The sequence below is a fragment of the Spea bombifrons genome, chromosome 9 (assembly GCF_027358695.1).
Source record: "Spea bombifrons isolate aSpeBom1 chromosome 9, aSpeBom1.2.pri, whole genome shotgun sequence".
NCBI classification, from domain to species: domain Eukaryota; kingdom Metazoa; phylum Chordata; class Amphibia; order Anura; family Pelobatidae; genus Spea; species Spea bombifrons.
The window spans coordinates 13237318-13257843 of record NC_071095.1 but is presented as its reverse complement, the minus strand read 5'-3'; the positions used below and the strand labels follow the sequence as shown (position 1 = coordinate 13257843).

Here is a 20526-nt window from a genome sequence, read left to right as displayed (position 1 = left end):
GCGGGAAATGAGCTAATAAGGGAGTTTATGGCACGGCGGAGGACCATCTGTTAGGGGAGATGTGTGAAGGTTCTGTGCCTGCGCGGAGTGCTGACAAACCAATTCACTTCCATTGCAGCCCTGGGAATATGGAGTTAGAGCCCGATTCCAGGCCTGGGCAGAGGAGGCCAGGAAAGCTTAACCCTCACACTGCCGCAGACCAGAGATCGCTGGGGAATAATCCATGGGCGGGTATGATTTCTCCTGTCCGGGGCCACCACGGACAGCTCCACGACTTTGCGCTTCTGTTTAAAGCGGAATTAGATGGAAACGGGGGAATAGCGGCTGTTTGAGGTGCCGTCCTGTGCTCCAGAATTGCGTCTCCTGTTGGTTGGTGGCCTGGAGGTCACGGCGCTGGAAGCAGGAACCGAATGAAACCCAACACAGCAAAGGAACTGAACCCAGAACCGAAACAGAACTGAACCCGGCACAGGAACCGAATGAAACCCAACACGGCAAAGGAACTGAACCCAGCACCGAAACAGAACTGAACCCGGCACAGAAACAGAACTGAACCCGGCACAGAAACAGAACTGAACCCGGCACAGGAACCGAATGAAACCCAACACAGCAAAGGAACTGAACCCAGAACCGAAACAGAACTGAACCCGGCACAGGAACCGAATGAAACCCAACACAGCAAAGGAACTGAACCCAGCACCGAAACAGAACTGAACCCGGCACAGAAACAGAACTGAACCCGGCACAGAAACAGAACTGAACCCGGCACAGGAACCGGATGAAACCCAACACAGCAAAGGAACTGAACCCAGCACCGAAACAGAACTGAACCCGGCACAGAAACAGAACTGAACCCGGCACAGAAACAGAACCCGGCACAGAAACAGAACCGAACCCGGGGTTAATGCAGGGGCAGATGCAGTGTACACTCTTTATTTTTTCCCTTCCAGACGACTGCCCCCCCCAAATTCTTCGCCTGCAATTGAGACTGTCTCGCCCCCCAGTGACAAGCCCGCTGGGGGCACCGCAAACAGCCGTAACGGGCCCCCGATGTTGGGAGATGATATTGATGTAACGAGGGCCGTCTCTGCCGGGTAGAAGGCTTGCGCTCGGCGGTTGGTTTCATTCTGGGGCGCGTGACTGTCTGGGCGCCTGACGGATGTGACAGGCGACTGTCGGCACTCGTTCACTGCAAGCACTAGGAGTTTGTGTCGTTCCTAAGTATGTCAGAGAATAATGTGAAGACGTCCCTTAGGTGAACCCCCCCCCCCCCGGCTCCCACCTGACCCCTACCTGGGGAGATCGGGCTATAGCCGCTGCAAACGGGGCCACAGTCTGGGACCTGAGCCTTGGGGCAAACAGGCTTTATTTGGACGGCAGCAAAAAGACTGAACGTACAAAACTTCCACTCGATACACGGACATTCGATACACGGACATTCAATACACGGACATTCTCGTATCGTCCTGTAACGCTACACAGAATGGAGAAGCAACAGGTTAGATGCCCCAGGGCAGGGGTATTTAGCATGGTCTGTATTGACCGCACGGGTTAGAGGGTCCTTTATCTGCTGGCAACATTCTTCGGTGAAAAGCCTTGCCTGCAAGAATTGTACCTGCCCCCCCCAGCAGGCATCGGCCCCCGAACAAACGCACCACGTGGAGATAGCCAGAAAATTAATTGGCTCGATAGCCTGGAGACTCCGCGCCACTCAAGGTTATTCAATGGAATATCTGTTAACCCTTTGTGAGGAAGCTGCTGTTACTGGGAGGGCACTGGGATTGGCGACATTAACCCTGTATTTGCCAAACATGACAGTACGAGCAGCATTGGTGTGAGTCGGAGAGCTGTTAGCTGTTGGTGCGGCCGGAGTCCCTGGAGGCGTCCGGCCTTTAATCTTCGCTGCGGTGCCTCTCGCTCGCTCTCTGAGGCTCTTTAATACACAGCGAGCCGCACAGGGGCAGCCAGAACGACCCATCATGGCTGGAATTGGGTGCCGACCTGAGCAGAGAAGCTTTTGGGTGATTAGAGAGTCCGTGCCGCGCTCTGTCTCTTTCAGGTGAAGTAGGAGAGAGGTGCGATGCGGTCCGTCTCGTGCCGGAACCGCGGAAAGTCTGTACAGCCGTAGATTCTCAGCTTCGATCACAAACCATTAGTGGCTTCATGAAGCCCGCGCGGAGAATGACCCTCTGACAGGGTAAAAAAGGCTGCTGGCTTTTCGTGGCCTTTAATTCCGATACGGTCCATCTCGTGCCGTGGTACAGCGGAGTTGCGCAGGTATTATCGTTGTGTATGGGACGCCGGAGCTTATATAGAGAGCGTCATCTGCTTCGTGGTGTCCTATGACGAGCCGCTGGTGCAATTGCCCCTATCCTGAACAGCCCCGGTCCAGTATGAGCGTATTTAGCGTCAAAGGGTTAAACGGCATAATACAGAAACGTGGCACTTGGTTCATTAACCGGGAGCAATTGATTCGGCTAATTTTGTAATTAAAAAGCTTATCGTGGTTCGCGGTAACGAGCTGCGCAAACAAACATAATTCACTTACAATATTCAGAGGGCGCGCGCGGCGGTCCGACACCTCGGCTAATTCTACATTTAATTAAGAATCCAGGAGAGTTCATAACGGGTCCAAGCGGGCCGGGTGGGGGAGGGCCCCCTCTGCACGGTAATTACCCCACGTTTGCCTGCTGGTGGTTGCGTGTCGGTTGCGTGTCGGTTCCGCTGCGCTCTGCTTTGTGATTCTCGCTCCGTGTCTGATGTCTGCATTACACGCAATGTGAGTGAGGGATTTCCTCACAAACTGCCCCCTTCTTCACATGGAAACAGGGTATCTTTAATCTACATCCCCTCACCCTGGGGCAGATTGATTTTCAGTAACAGGTTGGACTAGTGCTTGAAAATACTGAGTGTAATGAGATCTCCCTACAGGGAGCGGGCTCTGTATTATGAGACCTCCCTCCGCTGAGTAGGGCTCTGTATTATGAGGTCTCCCCCGGTGAGTAGGGCTCCCTTCGGTGAGTAGGGCTCTGTATTATGAGACCTCCCTCCGGTGAGTAGGGCTCTGTATTATGAGACCTCCCTCCGGTGAGTAGGGCTCTGTATTACGAGACCTCCCTCCGGTGAGTAGGGCTCTCCATAGCGAGTGGAGAGGTTACTGGTTCCTCTGGTGAGAGAATATCAGCTCCCCTGAAGCGTAACGTCTATTGTTTCCTCCCAAGCGCCTGTTGCTGCATTTTGAGGAGGAATATGACATTTTTTGATATTTTTTCAGTTTCTGAATTGTTTTCCGTAGGTCGTTCCACTTAAAAAATACAAAACTTGTAAACTGCCGCGCCGCTCTTTGTGTGAGATTGGCTGAATTTGCATATAAAAGCTCATCCGGATGTTTAAGAGTCGGGGGTGGGGGGGTGAATCGGTCGGAAAAGATGATTTCTAGCGAAATTGTCACGTTTTAAGAGAAAATGCATTTACATGCGATTAGCTGCCTCTTTCAATGTGTTTTTCTGCCTGAAGTGATTTGATAGTCAGGGCAGAGAAACGAGGTCTCGGTAACCGCGGAATCAGCGCCACGCGGGAAGCCTTAACGACAGCCCCCCCTCCATGCCACACTACCCCCCGAAACATGCAAAGCGCCCATCGGGGGGTTTATGGAGGCAGCGGCGGCCTCCCCAAACACGATGGGTGAATCCCATTAAACCAGCGTGTATGGAGATCGCGCCGTGCTTCCACTCGCATCCCGCGCATGAGATTTCAGGGCAGCTTCTGATTGGCTCAGTTGTGGGTCCTCAGGCCACGTTGTGGGTCGTCAGACCTTGCAGAATTAGAGATGGGGAGCTTTCATCTACAAATCCCTCTCAAACTGCACTGGAGCCGCTGTATAAGCATTTGGGGTACTTAATGAGTTTTATTGGGGGTTTGGCGATGATCCTCGGGAAGCAGGCGTCTGCGTCATCCTGGGCTTTGGGGTTAATTTTAAGAAGTTAAGTAAATTGTCTCTCCTTATCTCCCCTCCGCTCTCTCTCTCCGTATCGCGTCGCGGCTGGAATGTGATGTTTGTGGTTATTCGGGTATCGATTGTGTTTTTTATCAGTTTACTTCACACACTGGGAATTACATGTAACACCGGGGTAGCCATGACAATCGGCGGCAGTTGCCATGGCTATGAAAGAGGCCTATTCCAGTCCGCAAAGCCTGCTCTAGAGTGATAATCTCTTCAGTTGAATTGAAATTTGAAATGATATTTTCTGTAGAGGAACGAAAGGCTTTTCTTCTCTCCCAAATGCAGATGGCGGAGGGTCCTTTTTGAGAGCGGTGAAGCGGATCTGGTTCAGGGAGTGGATTGGAAACCATTTTCTCCATCCCTTTGGGACACGTGGCCAGTCCCGCGAGCCGCCAACTCTTCTCTTTATTTGGGGTTCAGAAAAAATGAGCCAATGGCCCCCTAGGCCAGGATCTGTGTGCCGACCGCCTGCTGTATACGTACCGCGTGGCCGCTGTGTGCTCCGCGCATGGTGCGTAGATACAGTCCAGTTTTACGTCTGGGGCCCTCAGGGTGTTTTTCCTCGTCCCTGTCCCATGTGGAAGGAAACCCTGTTTGTTATGTGGCAGAGGTCACACGGACCTGTTTCACCCCCCCCCAGTACCACTCAAACCCCCTTGGAGCCCAAGCTTGGGGCAAAATTGTTAGGAACTCTGATTCAGGGCCCCTCATCTGCCCCAGATCTGGTCTGTCGCGTCTAGATATTGACGGATTTACTGGAGTCTGGCACTGCCGGGTGTCTTACAGATTTCCTTAACTGCCCCGGTAACTGCCCTGCTCACCAATGACAGACGAGTGACCCTTTCATGCAGTTGCCCTGTCCGGACCCCCGTGGGAAGCGGTGTCCGTTAAGAATAGATTGGGGAACCCCGTGCCTTTTTACACCCCGTTTTGTACGGGAGCCCGCTTTCCTGGCGGTGGATTGTGGTGATGGGAGCAGTTGCGTTGTGTGACGGACACCTTGTGGCGGTGGGCCCAGGGCTAGACGTCCTTCAGACCTGTCCAGGAACTGGCGGTTTTGGAAGCCGCTAAAGCCATTCATTTCTTGTGGCCGTACGTTTCTCATGCGCAGAAAGTGTCCTTCAGCACGGCGGAGTCCTTCTGGTTTAATGAGCTGAGGTTCAGCGCTTCCGTTTTTCAGGACGGAGTAATGCGGTCAGCGGTTGACGTGGAAAGACTTTTATCCGCCAGGAAGGACAGAAATTAACACGGCAGCTCCAGACGGCAACAGGCCGCCCCAGAGGGTTTGGGGCTCGGCGTAACGCTGGTTTTGGGCAGGGTGGCCAGCTCTGTGTCTTCTCATAGCCGGCCATGCGATTCTCTTGAAAGGAGGCAGCTGGTTATTACCACACTGAACCTGCCACTTTTACCCAAGCGCGTGGCACAGAGGGATTATGTTTCTGGCCTCAGCCCCGGCTCTGTTCCTGCTTTAGTGATTTCACTCGCTAAATGAACCTGCGCAGCGGCTCTGGCAAGTCAGAGGTTAAACGCTGTGCGTCTCCCATAAGATTTACACCGATCAATAGCCCCCGCTCACCTCCCTGCGCGGGCAGATTGCCACAGGCTGGGCCAGCGCCGCCACGTGCCTGCAGATAAGGTTTCTGCCCCGCTCTGCCATCAGCTGAATAATACCTCCCCATGTGGGCGCGCGCTCAGGTTATGGGGGAGCAGCTTCCGCATACCCGGGGGGTGGCAGGGTGGGGTAATATACCCCCGACTGTCTTTATTTAATGCCATGGCTAAGACCAGCGGGGCCACTAATGACAGCAGAACAATCTATTTGGGCCCCGCTTGTTCCTCATACCCCCCAACAGCAAACAAACTGGAAAGGACTGCTCCGGGTCGGTTAATTACCTTTTCTTCATTAACTTGCCAGTTACGGGTTCTGTGAAGCTGCAGCCTCCGCTCTTCCACTCACCCACCTCCGTCTGTGTCACGCACCCCCACGGGGCAGCGAATCTGCGTCTCCCCACACACTGTGCCACCATGTGGCAGATTCCTCCTGTCCCGGTGTCTGGAGCTCGGCCCTCCCGGTTGGCGGAGAATTTCACACAAAGTGTCAAAAAGTGGGAAAAATGCTGGAAACTGTGAAAATGACATTTATTTATAAACCTGAAACCTCAGCTTTCTGTAGCTCTGTGTAAACACGGCCGCCGAGTAATTACCCCACCTTGAGTAATATATAATAGGGAAGTGGTGGGAGAGCACGGGGGATGCAGGGGTAATGAGAAGGTCATTTCTGGGGTCTGCTGTAAATTTACCAAATGATACCCTGTGCGTGCAAGACAAGTGATAATCATGTGATAAAGAGAGCGCCGTCTCCCGGTATCCACCGGCGGAGCTTCCAGTACGCGGTACGGCAGCACTAGTGGGTCCCAGGGGTGGGGGTGCTCAGCGAGGCACGTCCAGCAGAGGGGCTGTAATGGTACGGGGAGCGGGGGCGTAGCGGTACGGGGAGGGGGGGCATAACGGTACGGGGAGTGGGGGCGTAGCGGTACGGGGAGGGGGGGGGCATAGCGGTACGGGGAGGGGGGCATAGCGGTACGGGGAGGGGGGGCATAGCGGTACGGGGAGGGGGGCATAGCGGTACGGGGAGGGGGGCATAACGGTACGGGGAGCGGGGGCGTAGCGGTACGGGGAGCGGGGGCGTAGCGGTACGGGGAGGGGGGCATGACAGTATGGGGAGCGGGGGCATAGCGGTACGGGGAGGGGGGCATGACGGTACGGCGAGGGGGGCATGACGGTATGGGGAGCGGGGGCGTATCGGTACGGGGAGCGGGGGGTATAATGGTATGGGGAGTGGGGGCGTAGCGGTACGGGGAGGGGGGCATGACGGTATGGGGCGCGGGGGCGTATCGGTACGGGGAGCGGGGGGTATAACGGTATGGGGAGCGGGGGCGTAGCGGTACGGGGAGTATAATGGTACGGGGAGCGGGGGCGTAGCGGTACGGGGAGCGGGGGAGTAGGGGTACGGGGAGCGGGGGAGTAGGGGTACGGGGAGCGGGGGAGTAGCGGTACGGGGAGGGGGGTATAACTGTATGGGGGGCGTAGCGGTACGGGGAGGGGGGCATGACGGTATGGGGAGCGGGGGCATATCGGTACGGGGAGCGGGGGGTATAACGGTATGGGGAGTGGGGGCGTAGCGGTACGGGGAGCAGGGGGTATAACGGTACGGGGAGCGGGGGCGTATCGGTACGGGGAGCGGGGGGTATAACGGTATGGGGAGCGGGGGCGTAGCGGTACGGGGAGCGGGGGCGTAGCGGTACGGGGAGCGGGGGGGATAACGGTATTGCTGGTTTATCTCCTATGAGGTTACGTGGCTCTGCATCTTATTTTATAGACAAAGCTCTCCGCGGCGGAGTCGTTGGTCCTGGCGGCGCGGGGTCAGAATTTACTGATTGTAATTAACACGGCTGTTTGTGGAGCGCACGGCTTCCATTTAACTCTTTGTTTTTTGATGATGATGATGATGATGATGATGTATATTTTGTGGCACAACAGTTAGGAAAATAATAGTATGAAACCGTAATGAGACAAATGCCCCTGGGATGAGCAAAGTGCCCCAATACCCCAGGTGTGCAGGCATCAAAATAACAATAATGTGTGTATAATATAATGCGTTTTAGCCTCCTGACCATAAGAGCTTACAACCAGGTGAGATTTGGCAGCTCAGAAACGACTGCTGCTATTTAATAAACAGAGATATATCACCTTCCAGAGTCCTGATACAGCCTGCCGCCTCCCCGGCGTCCCAATACAGACTGCCGCCTCCCCGGCGTCCCAATACAGACTGCCGCCTCCCCGGCGTCCCAATACAGCCTGCCAGCTCCCCGGCGTCCCAATACAGCCTGCCAGCTCCCCGGCGTCCCAATACAGACTGCCGCCTCCCCGGCGTCCCAATACAGCCTGCCAGCTCCCCGGCGTCCCAATACAGACTGCCGCCTCCCCGGCGTCCCAATACAGACTGCCGCCTCCCCGGCGTCCCAATACAGACTGCCGTCTACCCGGCGTCCCAATACAAGACTGCCAGCTCCCCGGCGTCCCAATACAGCCTGCCAGCTCCCCGGCGTCCCAATACAGACTGCCAGCTCCCCGCCGTCCCAATACAGCCTGCCAGCTCCCCGGCGTCCCAATACAGCCTGCCGTCTACCCGGCATCCTAATACAGACTGCCGCCTCCCCGGCGTCCCAATACAGACTGCCGTCTCCCCGGCGTCCCAATACAGACTGCCAGCTCCCCGGCGTCCCAATACAGACTGCCGCCTCCCCGGCGTCCCAATACAGCCTGCCGCCTCCCCGGCGTCCCAATACAGCCTGCCAGCTCCCCGCTGTCCCAATACAGCCTGCCACCTCCCCGGCGTCCCAATACAGCCTGCCACCTCCCCGGAGTCCTAATGCAGCAGCCAGCCCTCTCTGAACCCTGGAGTCTTTGTAATCTTCGAGTAGTAAGAGTTAACATTGGGGGCGGGGTTACAAGCGATGTGCCGCAGGCTGAATGCAGTGCACAGCAACCAAAGTGTCCTGATTGGCAATCTTTATAGCTAGTATTTGCATATACACGCCCACCATGCGCTCGGACAGTCTGATCGTACCTGAGCAGCACAGATTGCGAGTGCACCTGGCAGGGAGAGGAGGCTGCAACTGCCCCAGATACCCCAAGCACCTGGCAGGGAGAGGAGGCTGCAACTGCCCCAGATACCCCAGGATTGATACTACGGACACCTGGCAGGGAGTGGAGGCTGCAACTGCCCCGAGAGCCCAGGACTGATACCACGGGCACCTGGAAAGGAAGAAAAGGCTTCAACTGCCCTAAATATCGCAGGGCAGACTTAGACTGCAACTTGCACAGATAACCCTAGCTGTGTGCCTACAGGGCAGTTGGACTAGATGCCCGGACCCTCCACCTGTCGAGCATGAATCTTGCCTTCGGACTCCTGCCCTGACACCCCTGCATGGGGCAGTATGAGTCCCTGGCTCTGGGCACAGATCGTGCTGCGCTGATACCATGCCCCTGGGGGGCGTTGTGCCCTGGCTCTGCTCCGTGCTGTGGGGGTATGTGCTGGCTGGGACTCCGCTCTCTATCTACCGCTCCCCTGCCTCCCTGCGGGGTGGACACGGTGGGTAATGGGGAGCTGAGGGGGTAACAGGGTAGGGATGGAATTGTGGGCCACAAATGTTACCGCACATGCTGTGTTTAATGCACTTACCCCAGCTTCACCCCATCCCAGGGTGCCCCATCTATACCTCCCCGGGATACTTTACTGAGTATTGCATGCCCTAAATGTAGCCCCCGGAAAACTGTAGTGTGTCACATACCCCATACTAAAGTGGTAGAATACGGGGGCAGGTGATGTAAAGGGCTGAGCAGGGCTGTTCTGGGGTGCACTTGGTTTATAAAGTCTGTATTTCTCTATGAGGGACGACTTACCCCCGGTGAACTTGCATACTGACCCCCCCAGTCCACGGCATCTGTTTACTGGCTCCCATGGAGGGTATCTCCGCGCTTCCTATGACAGTGATAGCGAAGCCAGACCACAATATCAGACTAAATTGCCCCAGCACCCCATCTTATTTTATTTTTTTATAAAATGTAAGGGTATTTAGGATGCAAATAATGGACACGTCGGGTGCTCGGCATCCAGAAATTGTAAGGCACGGGGTACGTAACATTAGGATTTCGTATAAATTTAGCAGTTGCAGCCCCCCCCACATGTTGTCTTGATGTAGATACCCCTGCCTCTGTGTTCCTTACCCCCAGGTATCCCTCACCCTACCTGTTTTGTCCGTATAGCCCCCGCAGACTTTTTCATGCTCCCCACCCCAATTTTCCATTCTCTCTTGCTACATTTATTTCACTTTCTGCTTCCTCTTCTTTTTGGGAGTTTTCAACCCAAATTTTGATCTCTTGCCCATATTATCTTTCTGCCCTCTCTAACCACCCCTTGTCCTTTCCTCCCTTTCTCCTATTTTACCCCAATCTCTCTCCTCGCTCTCTAACCTCCATTTCTCTCTCAGTATTTGCCCCCATTTCCTCGCCCTCGGTGGGCTTCTAACATGTAGGTAGAGCTCTGGGACAGGACTGAATCGCAGCTGGATCGGCGCGAATCGCTGGTGCAGAACGCACCCCACTGCGCAGCGCTCTGCGTTATTACTAATACCCGGGATCGCTCGGCTCTCAGATGATTAGCTGCGGGTTGGGGGAATTTAGAACTGGAGCATTTCTGTGATTCCCACTGACAGACAATAGTAGTTTAAGTTGAGTTAACCCTTTCTGGAGTCGAGGTAGCGATCGATATGGGTTTTTACCGTTGTTGCTGCCGGCGTCACGCAGCGCAGGCGATTGCCCCCATGAAGCCTGTCATGCCCAGGTTGGGCGTAAGCAGAGAGAGTAACGGATATGTTCTGTATAGTGGGGCGCTCTGTCTCATATCTTTGTGGGTCTCCGGAGGCTGTCTCTTTGCGGGGTGGGAGCTCACATTTTGTCTCTTTCAGGGAATCTTTAATGCCTTTCGGTGACGGGGACATTAGAGGCATTTTCTTGTCCCCCATTTCCAAACCTATGAATATCAATGAGCTGCACAGCTGCTAATGGCTCGGCGCCGACACAAATTATGGGGTGATTTCCTAGAAATAGTTTATTTTCCACGCTATCTATGGGTTTTTCACAAATTCCGCCCGCTAGATGGGATGGGGTCGGAGTACGAGGGATGAGGTGGGGGTGGGTTAGGTAGGGCATTGGCATATTTGGTGGGGACGGGGTTAAGCACCTGCCTTTAGGATTGATAGAGGGGTCATGGCAGCTATTGCCCAATCTGCACCTACCCCAGTGTGAGAGAATTCATTTTACCCCGCTGAGGCTTGTGAATTGTGACCCTTCGCATGTTCATAGGATTTCTTTTACATCATCTGCCGTTCCTTCAAGCTGTTAAATGAATCTTGGGGGGGGGGTTAGTGAGTAAAAGTGCGGTAAGCGTCCCTTTAAACAGAGTGAAGGGGCAGCGTGGCGCTCTCTGCCCCCCCGGATCCGTTGTAGTGATTAAATTATGAGTTTAGATGCCCTTTAGAGAATTGCCCCCTGATGTGCCACGAGCCCTCCTGTGTTGGATGCAGACATACGAAGCCTTCCCGGGTGTCTGTATCAAAGCTTTAACATAAAGCACCCGCGGGGTCAGGGAAGGCTGATGGTGCCGGATTACAGCCATATATTACGCGCAGAGCGAGGCGGCCGCTTTATGGGGATTGTTATTGATCTCTCATTCCGGCCACAGTCCAAACAGCTGATAAAACAAGCTGCTCGTCCTCCCGGGGCGGCTTTGTGCCCCGCGTTTATTTAATCGAACGGGCTCTGGTTAATATGTCAGGGGCGATGTATTACCGGCCCCTGGTGACCTGCTCCGAGACGCGGGGGGTACTGTGCGTAGGTTAGGGGGAGCAGGAGTCGTCGCGGGACCATTATACCAGCACACGATATTTGGATGCTTTTCTAGAATCCGTTCTTTTGTGGCAGACGCGCCGGTCGCCGATCACCAGGTACGCCGCATACACTGGATAAATGCCCTGGTGCCTGTAGGCATGAAGACCGCCATGAACCCCCCGCACGTTAAATAATTCTACTCCACCAAACTGAACGGTGCGTCCTTTTGTAACATTTAGATGAAAAGTTTGGGGTAATTTGTGGATTTAGCAGCCCGTATCCCGAGGCATTCGCCGGGAACACTGTCCTGGGGTGTAAACAAGCATACGAGTCTCCAGGGTCCATTACACACACACACACATATATATATCTATATATATCTATATATATAGCGCCAGCAGAGTCCGTAACGCCGCTACTACAGAGTCAGTAGAATGCTTTAAGGTATTAAGTTTTTTTGTCACAAACTACGCAGGATCCTCATTTCCAAAACCGAGGAACAATTAAAAAGCTTGAAACTCATATCCTCGACGAGCTCCCAACACCTGCCAGTAAACGTGGTCTTTGACGGTCAGATAACTCCGAGCCGACGGCTTTGACAGAGCGGGGAGATGATTCCCAGAGAAGGTGATGATTAGAGGTAATTTGCGGCGTGGCGAATCTGTCAGCATCTAATGAAGCAAGAGTGGCTTCCGTCAGGTGAGCCCAGAGCGTTTCTTTGGTGGGAGGGGATGGAAATCAGGCCAAAAGAAGAAATTGCTCTAATTGAGGCTCTGAAGAGATAAATGGGAAAGTTTGGAACAGCTGGAAATTGCTTTGAACGGAAACTTTAAGGGTTATTTATCTTCTCGGGTGGTCTCTGGTCGCTATGGTGACACGGCCGGGAGATAGTGGGGAAAATCCAAAGGCGGTGAGGCTGAATAGGAGGAGGCTGGTGGGCCCCGGCTCATTATCCTAGAGGGAAGGAGGCACGCAAGAGCTTCTAATCGGCAAAGGAGCGTAAGATGAGTAACGACGCGGGCCGGAGGATGGCTGCAGGACAAATGGGGCATAAATAGCGTCAGCAAGATAAACGCAGACAATGCGGAAGTCCATGAGGGCCGCTCATAATCCAAAAGCACCAAAATCCAGAACTTTGGGTAAATGATGCCCTGTCCAACATGCTTACCGTAAAATTCCCTGCCGGGGAATCGGTTGCTCTCCGGTTTGTGCCGCGGCGGCTGAATACCGTAAATAAACACCAATCTGCATGTATGCAGGGAACCCTAACGGCAGGTTAACCGGACACCCAATCTGCCTGCTTATATTTTATGTTCCAGGAGAACTTTTGGCCATTTAGTGTAATAATAAGGATACTGTAGTTGTTACCGCGGGTGCCTGCTGTGTTGTGTAGCTGCGCAGTTTAGCGCGCTTCACACCTTCACTCTGTAAATAACGCGCTTCACACCTTCACTCTGTAAATAACTCGCTTCACACCTTGGGGATCCCGAATCATTTAACCAGTCACCGGGAAATCAGAATCTCGTTGATATTTTGTATGAATGGCTCAGTGGATCCAGAGTTAACCGTTTCTGTATCCATACTGCACTGCTGTGTCCATGTCACTACGGCGTGGCACATGCGATGAGTTAGTGATGTGCGCGTTTGGGCTGTCGGCGCTGTGGTCGTTTTAGAAAAGAGATTCCCTGGCATGGAGCTGCTGGGATACGTCGGGACATCCTTCCAGCGACGAGCTGAGGGTTCTGGAGGGAGGCAGGATCCTTGGTGGTCTCAGATGGAAGACGTGTGATCCCCTCGACTATCCTGGGAATCATCACTTTCCAGGAGACTAGCACGGGCCGCTTGTTTCTAATGCAGGGACCATCGCTTGCTGGTCATTTAACTTGAATGCGATCTGCTGTAAACTTTGTGTCATGATCCAGTAGATTCCATCCAAGGAGACATCGCTTCTTACGTTTGTACAAAGCCGTAGAGAGGTAACGTGGGGTTTGAGTCTCTGTCAGACTCTCTGCGATAATCTGCAGGATGCGTCCCTCAAAACCCCTGCAATGATCTGCACGGTAGCCTGCATCGCTGCCCCCGCTGTGGGCCGCGTTCTCTCCAGTGTGAGCCCCCTTCAGCCCCGCTGCTCCTAATCAGAAGCTACGCCGTGTCCTCTCTCATCGCGTTCGCAGGCAAAGTGAGTTGGTAACAAAGTGACATTGTGTAAGCGTCCGTCACATCTCTGTGGGCCTCAGACCAGCCCTTTGAAGCGTGCACAGCCCTGTCTCTGGCGTCTGCGCCTCTCGTTCCTTCCTCTCGCGCTCGTATTTTAGAAATTCCCAGACTCTCGGTTGCTCTGATTTTTTTTCCTGCCCTGAAGGGTATCATGGGGTGGAAATCCCCATCTGTCCTGGTCCATGGACCGGTTCCTTGCAAACCCCCTGCTGCTGCCGATCGCTCTCCCTTATCTCACTTGCCTCTCTCTCTTTCTCAGTCCCCCTTCTGTCCCTTATCTCAGTTTTCTGCTATTCTCTCAGCCCCTCTCTCCCCTTCTCAGTCCCCCCTCTCTCCTTTTCTCAGTCCCCCCTCTCTCCTTTTCTCAGTCCCCCCTCTCTCCCTTTCTCAGTCCCCCTTCTGTCCCTTATCTCAGTTTTCTGCTATTCTCTCAGCCCCTCTCTCCCTTTCTCAGTCCCCCCTCTCTCCCCTTCTCAGTCCCCCCTCTCTCCCCTTCTCAGTCCCCCCTCTCTCTTTCTGATTCTTCTCTCTCTAACCTCTCCCTCCTCACCTCACTTATTCTCTCTCCCCTCTATCTGTCTCGTTGTCTCTCGTGCTAGTATGAGAATCACTGATTAATTAACTTCAGACAGGCCCTCCCTTTGAGGTGTGCGGCTGATAAGCCTGACGGTGCTGCGTATGGTTAGGGAGCTCGGTAGATTACAGGAGGTTTACAATAATTATTTAACAAGTTTCATTGGAATGGCTGTCCTCTCCGCACCGTGCAGTGACGGGTCGCCGTGGCCAGGATTAACCCATTACTGGGAAATATCCTGTAACCCTAAGGACAGTGAAGTGATCGTGCCCGACGCGCTCAGCAGTATGGAATGTGCGTTTCATTAGAATGTCCGCCTTTCAGAGGGTTCTCCCTTCCCGGCTTTCATCTTATTTCTAGCCGCTTGTATCTGGCGTGTAATTCTACATACAGCTGTTATGTGTGCGATGGGCTCCCGTTTCTCGTGTAATTGGAGTGCGACTGCACAATAACGGGAAATTATCCGGCCCCAGCGGACTGGAGAATGCTGCTTAGGCTGAGAATAAGGAGCGTTAGCTGAAGGGTTTATTCACTAAACAGAGAGTCTGCAAGTAACACATTTCAACCTGCTCGTATCCAATGTATAGTTCAGTTATTGAGCCGGCCCTGCAGAATGTTTAGTTCAATCAAGAAAAGCATTAACTATACATCATGCAGGGCCAGCTGAGCCTGTTCTGCAGAAGAAGCCATTATCCTCTATTGTAAGTCTCTTCTGGGAAATACAGGGTTAACGCTCTCTCACTCTATTTCCGCCCCACCTTGCATTAAGCAGAATCAGGCAATTAAAAGAAAGCTCTGTGTCTGGGGATGTATTTCAGCACCTTGGACAGGGGCCACTGTAACAGAATGAAACCATGCACTCCCGGGAGTGTACGGCACGTGGGAGTGCCTGTCCCGGCTGCCGACGAGCTGTCGGTGTGTATGGTGATGATACGAGGAGCGCCAGCAGCCGGTGTGTGATCAGCCCCTCTTTATTTTACAGCCGGTGCCACTTACATTTTTGGGAAGAGCGGAGGCCTGATCCTGTACACCTGGCCGCACAATGACAGACCCAGCACCCGGGCAGACCGCTTGGCGGTGGGATTCAGCACCACGGTGAAGGACGGCATTCTGGTGCGGATCGACAGTACCCCGGGTCTCATGGACTTCCTGCAGCTGCACATAGTAAGTGGACACTTATCATTGCGAGAGGGTGGAATGTACTAAGGGGTGATAGTTCTCTCCGGCCATGCCGTGAAACACTCGGTAGGATCGCGGAACGACGCAGAGACCGGAGAGGCTTCTCGCCACACAGGTCACAGACCGGGCTGTTCCCCGATCTCCCTCCCCACAGCTTGCCCCGAAGCCTGGTTTCTAGTCCTGGGGTTTGCCGGACTTGGTGATAATTGCCTCACTGGGGAGACAATTCACTGTGTGAGTCCAGGTAACGCCCCGGCAGTAGCTGCCCCGGGCATCTGCTTGGTTACGAAGGGTAATTGTTATATTATCCTTGTGACCCTTCACCTGAGACCATGAAAACACATTGCCTTTTGAGCTTGCAATCTAATGCAGTTCTATTAGCCAAAAGGTATGGTGTTTAGCAGATCTTCTCCTTTTCTTTCCGCGGGTAACGGCATGCAGCTCTATAACCCCAATGCATGAATGTTGGTCCCTGGTATATTCACCAAGCCAGAGAGGTGGCCAAATTCACAAGGGGTAACTCCAGAGGCACTGGGGGATCTGCAGATATTCTGCCCACCACAGCCCTTCAGTGGTATCAGAAGGGTGCATGAATGTCCTCTGTAACCTATGGGCCTGCCATTCTCAACCACCCCAGGTGCAAGATCCCGGGGACTAGTGGGGGTACATGCTACAGAGGACAGGCGCTGCTTTTCTGCTCCTAGGAAGAGGGGGCAGACATTGTGTATTCCAGGCTGGTGCCAGCAGTATACTCCACTCTCCATCCAATTTAGTGAATTGGTAAATTATGTATCGCTCTGCATTCCCTAATTATGAGCCTTCTGCACACTGGATGATTTATACACCGAGAAGCATCTGCTTGGAGTCTGCTGGGACTCGGCAACCTTTCCCAGCTTGATCCGCTCCGCTCCAGGGGACATCTCCGCCATGCCTTCAAACGTCTCTGCGATGGGGGCATCTGCTGTCAGACCCCGCGAGCCGGAGCAGATGTTGTTGGAAGGAGGAGAGGGTGTAGTAGGATGAAGGGGGAGGCTGACCGAGAGCTTGCCGTGTACCCTGGTGTTACCCCCTCTCTATCTGCCAATAGCCTGTACCCTAATGTTACCCCTTTCTACCTGCCAATAGCATGTTCCCTCATATTACCCCGCCTGTACCCTCTTGTTACCCCCTCTGCACCCACCAGTAGCCTGTACCCTCATGTTACCCCCTGTACCTGCCAATTCATAACCTATAGCCATGTTCTCATCTTAGGTGGGAGTGTGGGGTGCACAAGCTGGGGCTCCGATAAATTTATCAGAGCCCCAGGACCTTCATGCGTGTCCCATACATGTTCTAATTACACGTGCCCTGTTACATTCCATTTTAGTTCCATGGTGCGAAATGAAGGCAAAGATCCAGCAGTTGGTTGATTAATAATTAAGACTCGTTATAATTATAGATTCTGGGGGAATATTTACGTTTGTTGGATTCGTTAGAGGGTTAACCCTTTTCCGACCAGACGTGCTGTGCTGGGGCTGAGCTCCGTGGGGGAGCCAGGCATGTGTTAACTCTTTGAATGCTGGATGGTGGGACACCGTGCCCACTCCCCATTTTGTAGAATGAGGCGACGAGGCCTTTGTGCCCACTCACAGGTTTTTACAGTCCATGAACCTTCCAGCAGAACAAGTGTAGATTAATCAGACAGACATTCACCAATCTCCCTGCGTTCATGGCGGTCTCTCTCTCACTGTCCCCGAGGGTCTGTCTCTCACCGACTCTTTTCTTGTCTGCTGGTTTCCCTCTCCGTTAGGAGCGCTGCCTTCTAAATTGTGGGCCAAAGCACTCCCACAACTCACAGCAGGATAATGTAAAGGCTCAGTCCCACTCAATGCGGGATCTCTCCCACGTTGTGACCAGAAGATCGGCGCTTTTTGGGTCTCGTTTATGCCATGTCTACTAAGTATCTAAAAACTCCCTTTTTTATATATCCCCAAATGCCCCTATGCACCCTCTCCAGTGTGGTCGCATTGTCTAACTACCCCCCTCCCCGTACAGTAGATCTTGGGTGCTGATCTTCCTGCACATTGGGCGCCAGTCCTGTTCTCTGATGTTCTCTCCGGTCACCCCTCACCCTTAGCTTCATCCTGGGGCATGTAATTGAATCGGCTCTCCTCACAAGGGTCTTCCCATTACCGAGTGGTCTTTGAATCGTGTGTCTGGGTGACCCCTCGGTTACTCCGCAGACTTCTTGGATAATTGCCCCGTGGCTCCGGCAGCTCCAGACGTGGGAGGTGAGGCCGCCTCTCAGCAGAGATCTTCCGTCTGCACTTCAAAGGCTCAAAGTTTCTAAGAGACAGGAATTGATTTCTGGAGACGGTGGCTCTCCGGAGACGCTTCCTGCTGTTTGCTTCTTGGATTTATTTACTTCGCAGGAAGCCAGACACGAGGGGGAGAGGACGTCGGTTCGCCAGCATGTCACGCGTGTTTGTGTTACGCACCATTCTGGGAAATGTCAGTGGATGAAACACAACCGGTTAGATACTTCGGCAGACAAATCGCTGCATTGGAGTTTGCGGGAGAGTCGCAGCTTTAATGCACATTCTGCAGGGCCGTCTCCTGCGGGAAGGGCTGAGCCAGCCCTGTGCAATGTATAGTTAAATTAGCCGCTGGTGGCTGTGACGCCATATGCAGCACAGAGCGGGTCCACGCTCGTAGGTACGGTGTAAGTAGGTATAGAGGGAGGCGAGTGAGGTGCCAGCGTGTAAATGTATTTTGAATGGCAGGAGGCCATTCATGTAGAGGCTCCCGTGGCCCTAGACCTTCTCCTTGCAGTTCGGTTCCTCTGTGTGTTTGCTTCAGAAGGAGCTTTAAATGGGTCTGAAGTATCCGGGCTCTGGGCATGGCGTGGGTGGCTTGATTGCCTCACATCATAAGGTAGGCAATTTCCAGATAATCGCACCTAATCCACTGCTAATACCTAGAAAATAACTCCTGATTCTGCTGCTTCTGGCAGGAGGACGAGAGTCGGGTTTTTATTCTCCCTAAAAAGCACAAATTGCTTTGGACGTGAAATTATATGATTTGAACAGCAATGAACTAATCCAACCGCTACACTTAATCCTTAATGCAGACACATAAAGTGAATTAAATAGGGATTCATATCAGATTAATTAAATATGCAATGATTTGCTTGGTAGGGGGTATTATTATATTATATTAGAATATATCATTACCATTATAACGACGACAGTGAAGCAAGAATTATTTTTTACTGGTACATACTGCATGCTGCAGATGGCTGATAGGTATGTGAGTGAATGAGGCCCGGCGCTGAATTAGTAAATGAGTGGATAAGACCCAGCGCTGAGTTAGTAGATGCCTAAATGAGGCCCGGCATTGAATCAGTGAGAGAATGAGGCCAGACGTTGAATTAGTAGATGAGTGAATGAGGCCCGGTGATGAATTAGTAAATGAGTCAATGAGGCCCGGCGCTGAGTTCGTTGGTAAGATTCTGGTGGGTGAACGAGAGACCTGCCGGTATCTGCTGTGATGTGGTGAATGGGATCCTGTACTGAATAAAATGAGCGCAGCGAGGGAATGCCTGTCCTGTGATATGATCTTGATTGTCAGTTGGCAGAGTGCCGCTCTGGACAGACGCAGTCGTATTAGCAGGACGGACTGACTGGGACCCCTTCTCCGCGCCCCCTGTGCACTCAGCCTGTGAGTTGGTGATCCCTCGGTGCAGCTGCCTTTTAGTCCGTCACGCTCTGCGCGACTCGATGCTGACAGCACCGTTTCTGTCATTTTGTGGGAATGCGTAGAGAGCAGCGTGCCGTGGGAGACAAGCCTGACATAAGGCAGAGCTGCTGTAAGGCGACAATGGCCTCAGGCATGATCAGTGAGAGGGGGGAGAGGTGTAGGAGAAGGAAGAGGCGTCTAAGTCACTGTGGTGACTTAGGAAAAACCAGGCAATTCTGGGTCAAAGGTCTAAAGAACGTCCCTGCTCATTTAGCACTGGGGTTGAGGAGTCTCTGTGCCGCCATTCACGCTGCCAGCCAGGGACGAACGTGCAACATTCATGTGCAATTTCAATGTATTCATGCTTTTACTGTGCGATTTTGTGCTCTGCTGAGACGCCGCTCATTCTTAACCCTTAAGGTAAGTGATTCATTTGTAACTGATTGGAGCTCTGAAGAAGAGACCTCTGAGGTCCCGAAACTTTATATGTTTTTCTATGTCGGCCCCAATAAGACTTTCTGTACGTGCTTCTGTTAGCGCTATGTGCGCGTTAAAATATAAATTTGCTGAGCATAATATCCTTTTCTTTGCAGGAACAGGGAAAAATTGGAGTGACCTTTAACATTGGATATACAGACATTTCTATCCGCGAGGAAAGCACCCCGGTGAACGACGGGAAGTACCACGTGGTGAGATACACGCGCAATGGAGGAAACGCCACCTTACAAGTGGACAACTGGTCGGTCAACGAGCACTTCCCCGGAGGTAATTCCACCCAGTCACCCCGCTAATGCCCCAATAAACCCCTAAACCTACATAAAGCAACAAAAAAATTCCTAACAGTGAGCCTGGCAGCAGCAGGTGTGGAAGCCATGATGGCCGCTGCTTATACACCTCCAGAAAAAAATACCGCTTCTGTCTGTCCTGTTTCTCAGAGTTCATTCCCTTAAAATAAATTTAATTCTGTGGTTCTGTGTACTATTGATGTAGGAAATGCTCCCCGGCTCTTATCGGTAGTAAGTAAATATCATGCTTTGTAATGTGGAGCCGTCGCCCCAAATCGTCTGCATTAACCGGCAGTACTAAGTGACCACATTTCATGTGACATCCACACAAAAGATCAGCAGCTAAGAAACCAGAGCTGACACAAGTTGAAACACTAGAACCACATTAAGCTCTAGAACCTAGGAGCAGCTGAACCTGAAACCACTGCTCTAGAACCTTGAACCGAAGCCTCCCTGGTCAGAAATGCCGGTTGGAGATCACGGTCAGCAAACCGGCCCAAGACATCAAAAACCTGCTAGCACCTTGACAAGAACCCAGCCTCACGGAGCTACAATCTGGAGTAGCGGAGTCAGGATGGGCCTCTGTCAAGCAGCTCAGC

General features: G+C 52.9%; 1 protein-coding gene across 6 annotated transcripts in view; it reads left to right on the top strand.

The window, feature by feature from the left end:
- NRXN3 (neurexin 3) overlaps positions 1-20526 on the top strand; it is a 110000-nt gene that overhangs the window by 68050 nt on the left and 21424 nt on the right. For 4 of the 6 annotated variants that reach the window (XM_053474686.1, XM_053474685.1, XM_053474687.1 and 1 more), the window contains exons 15-16: positions 15229-15410; positions 19736-19907. In XM_053474686.1, the coding sequence (XP_053330661.1) occupies positions 15229-15410; positions 19736-19907 (354 nt within the window). Of the gene's footprint in view, positions 1-8728; positions 9159-15228; positions 15411-19735; positions 19908-20526 lie in introns of those variants that run through there. The other 2 variants (XM_053474689.1, XM_053474690.1) reach the window with 2 other exon arrangements.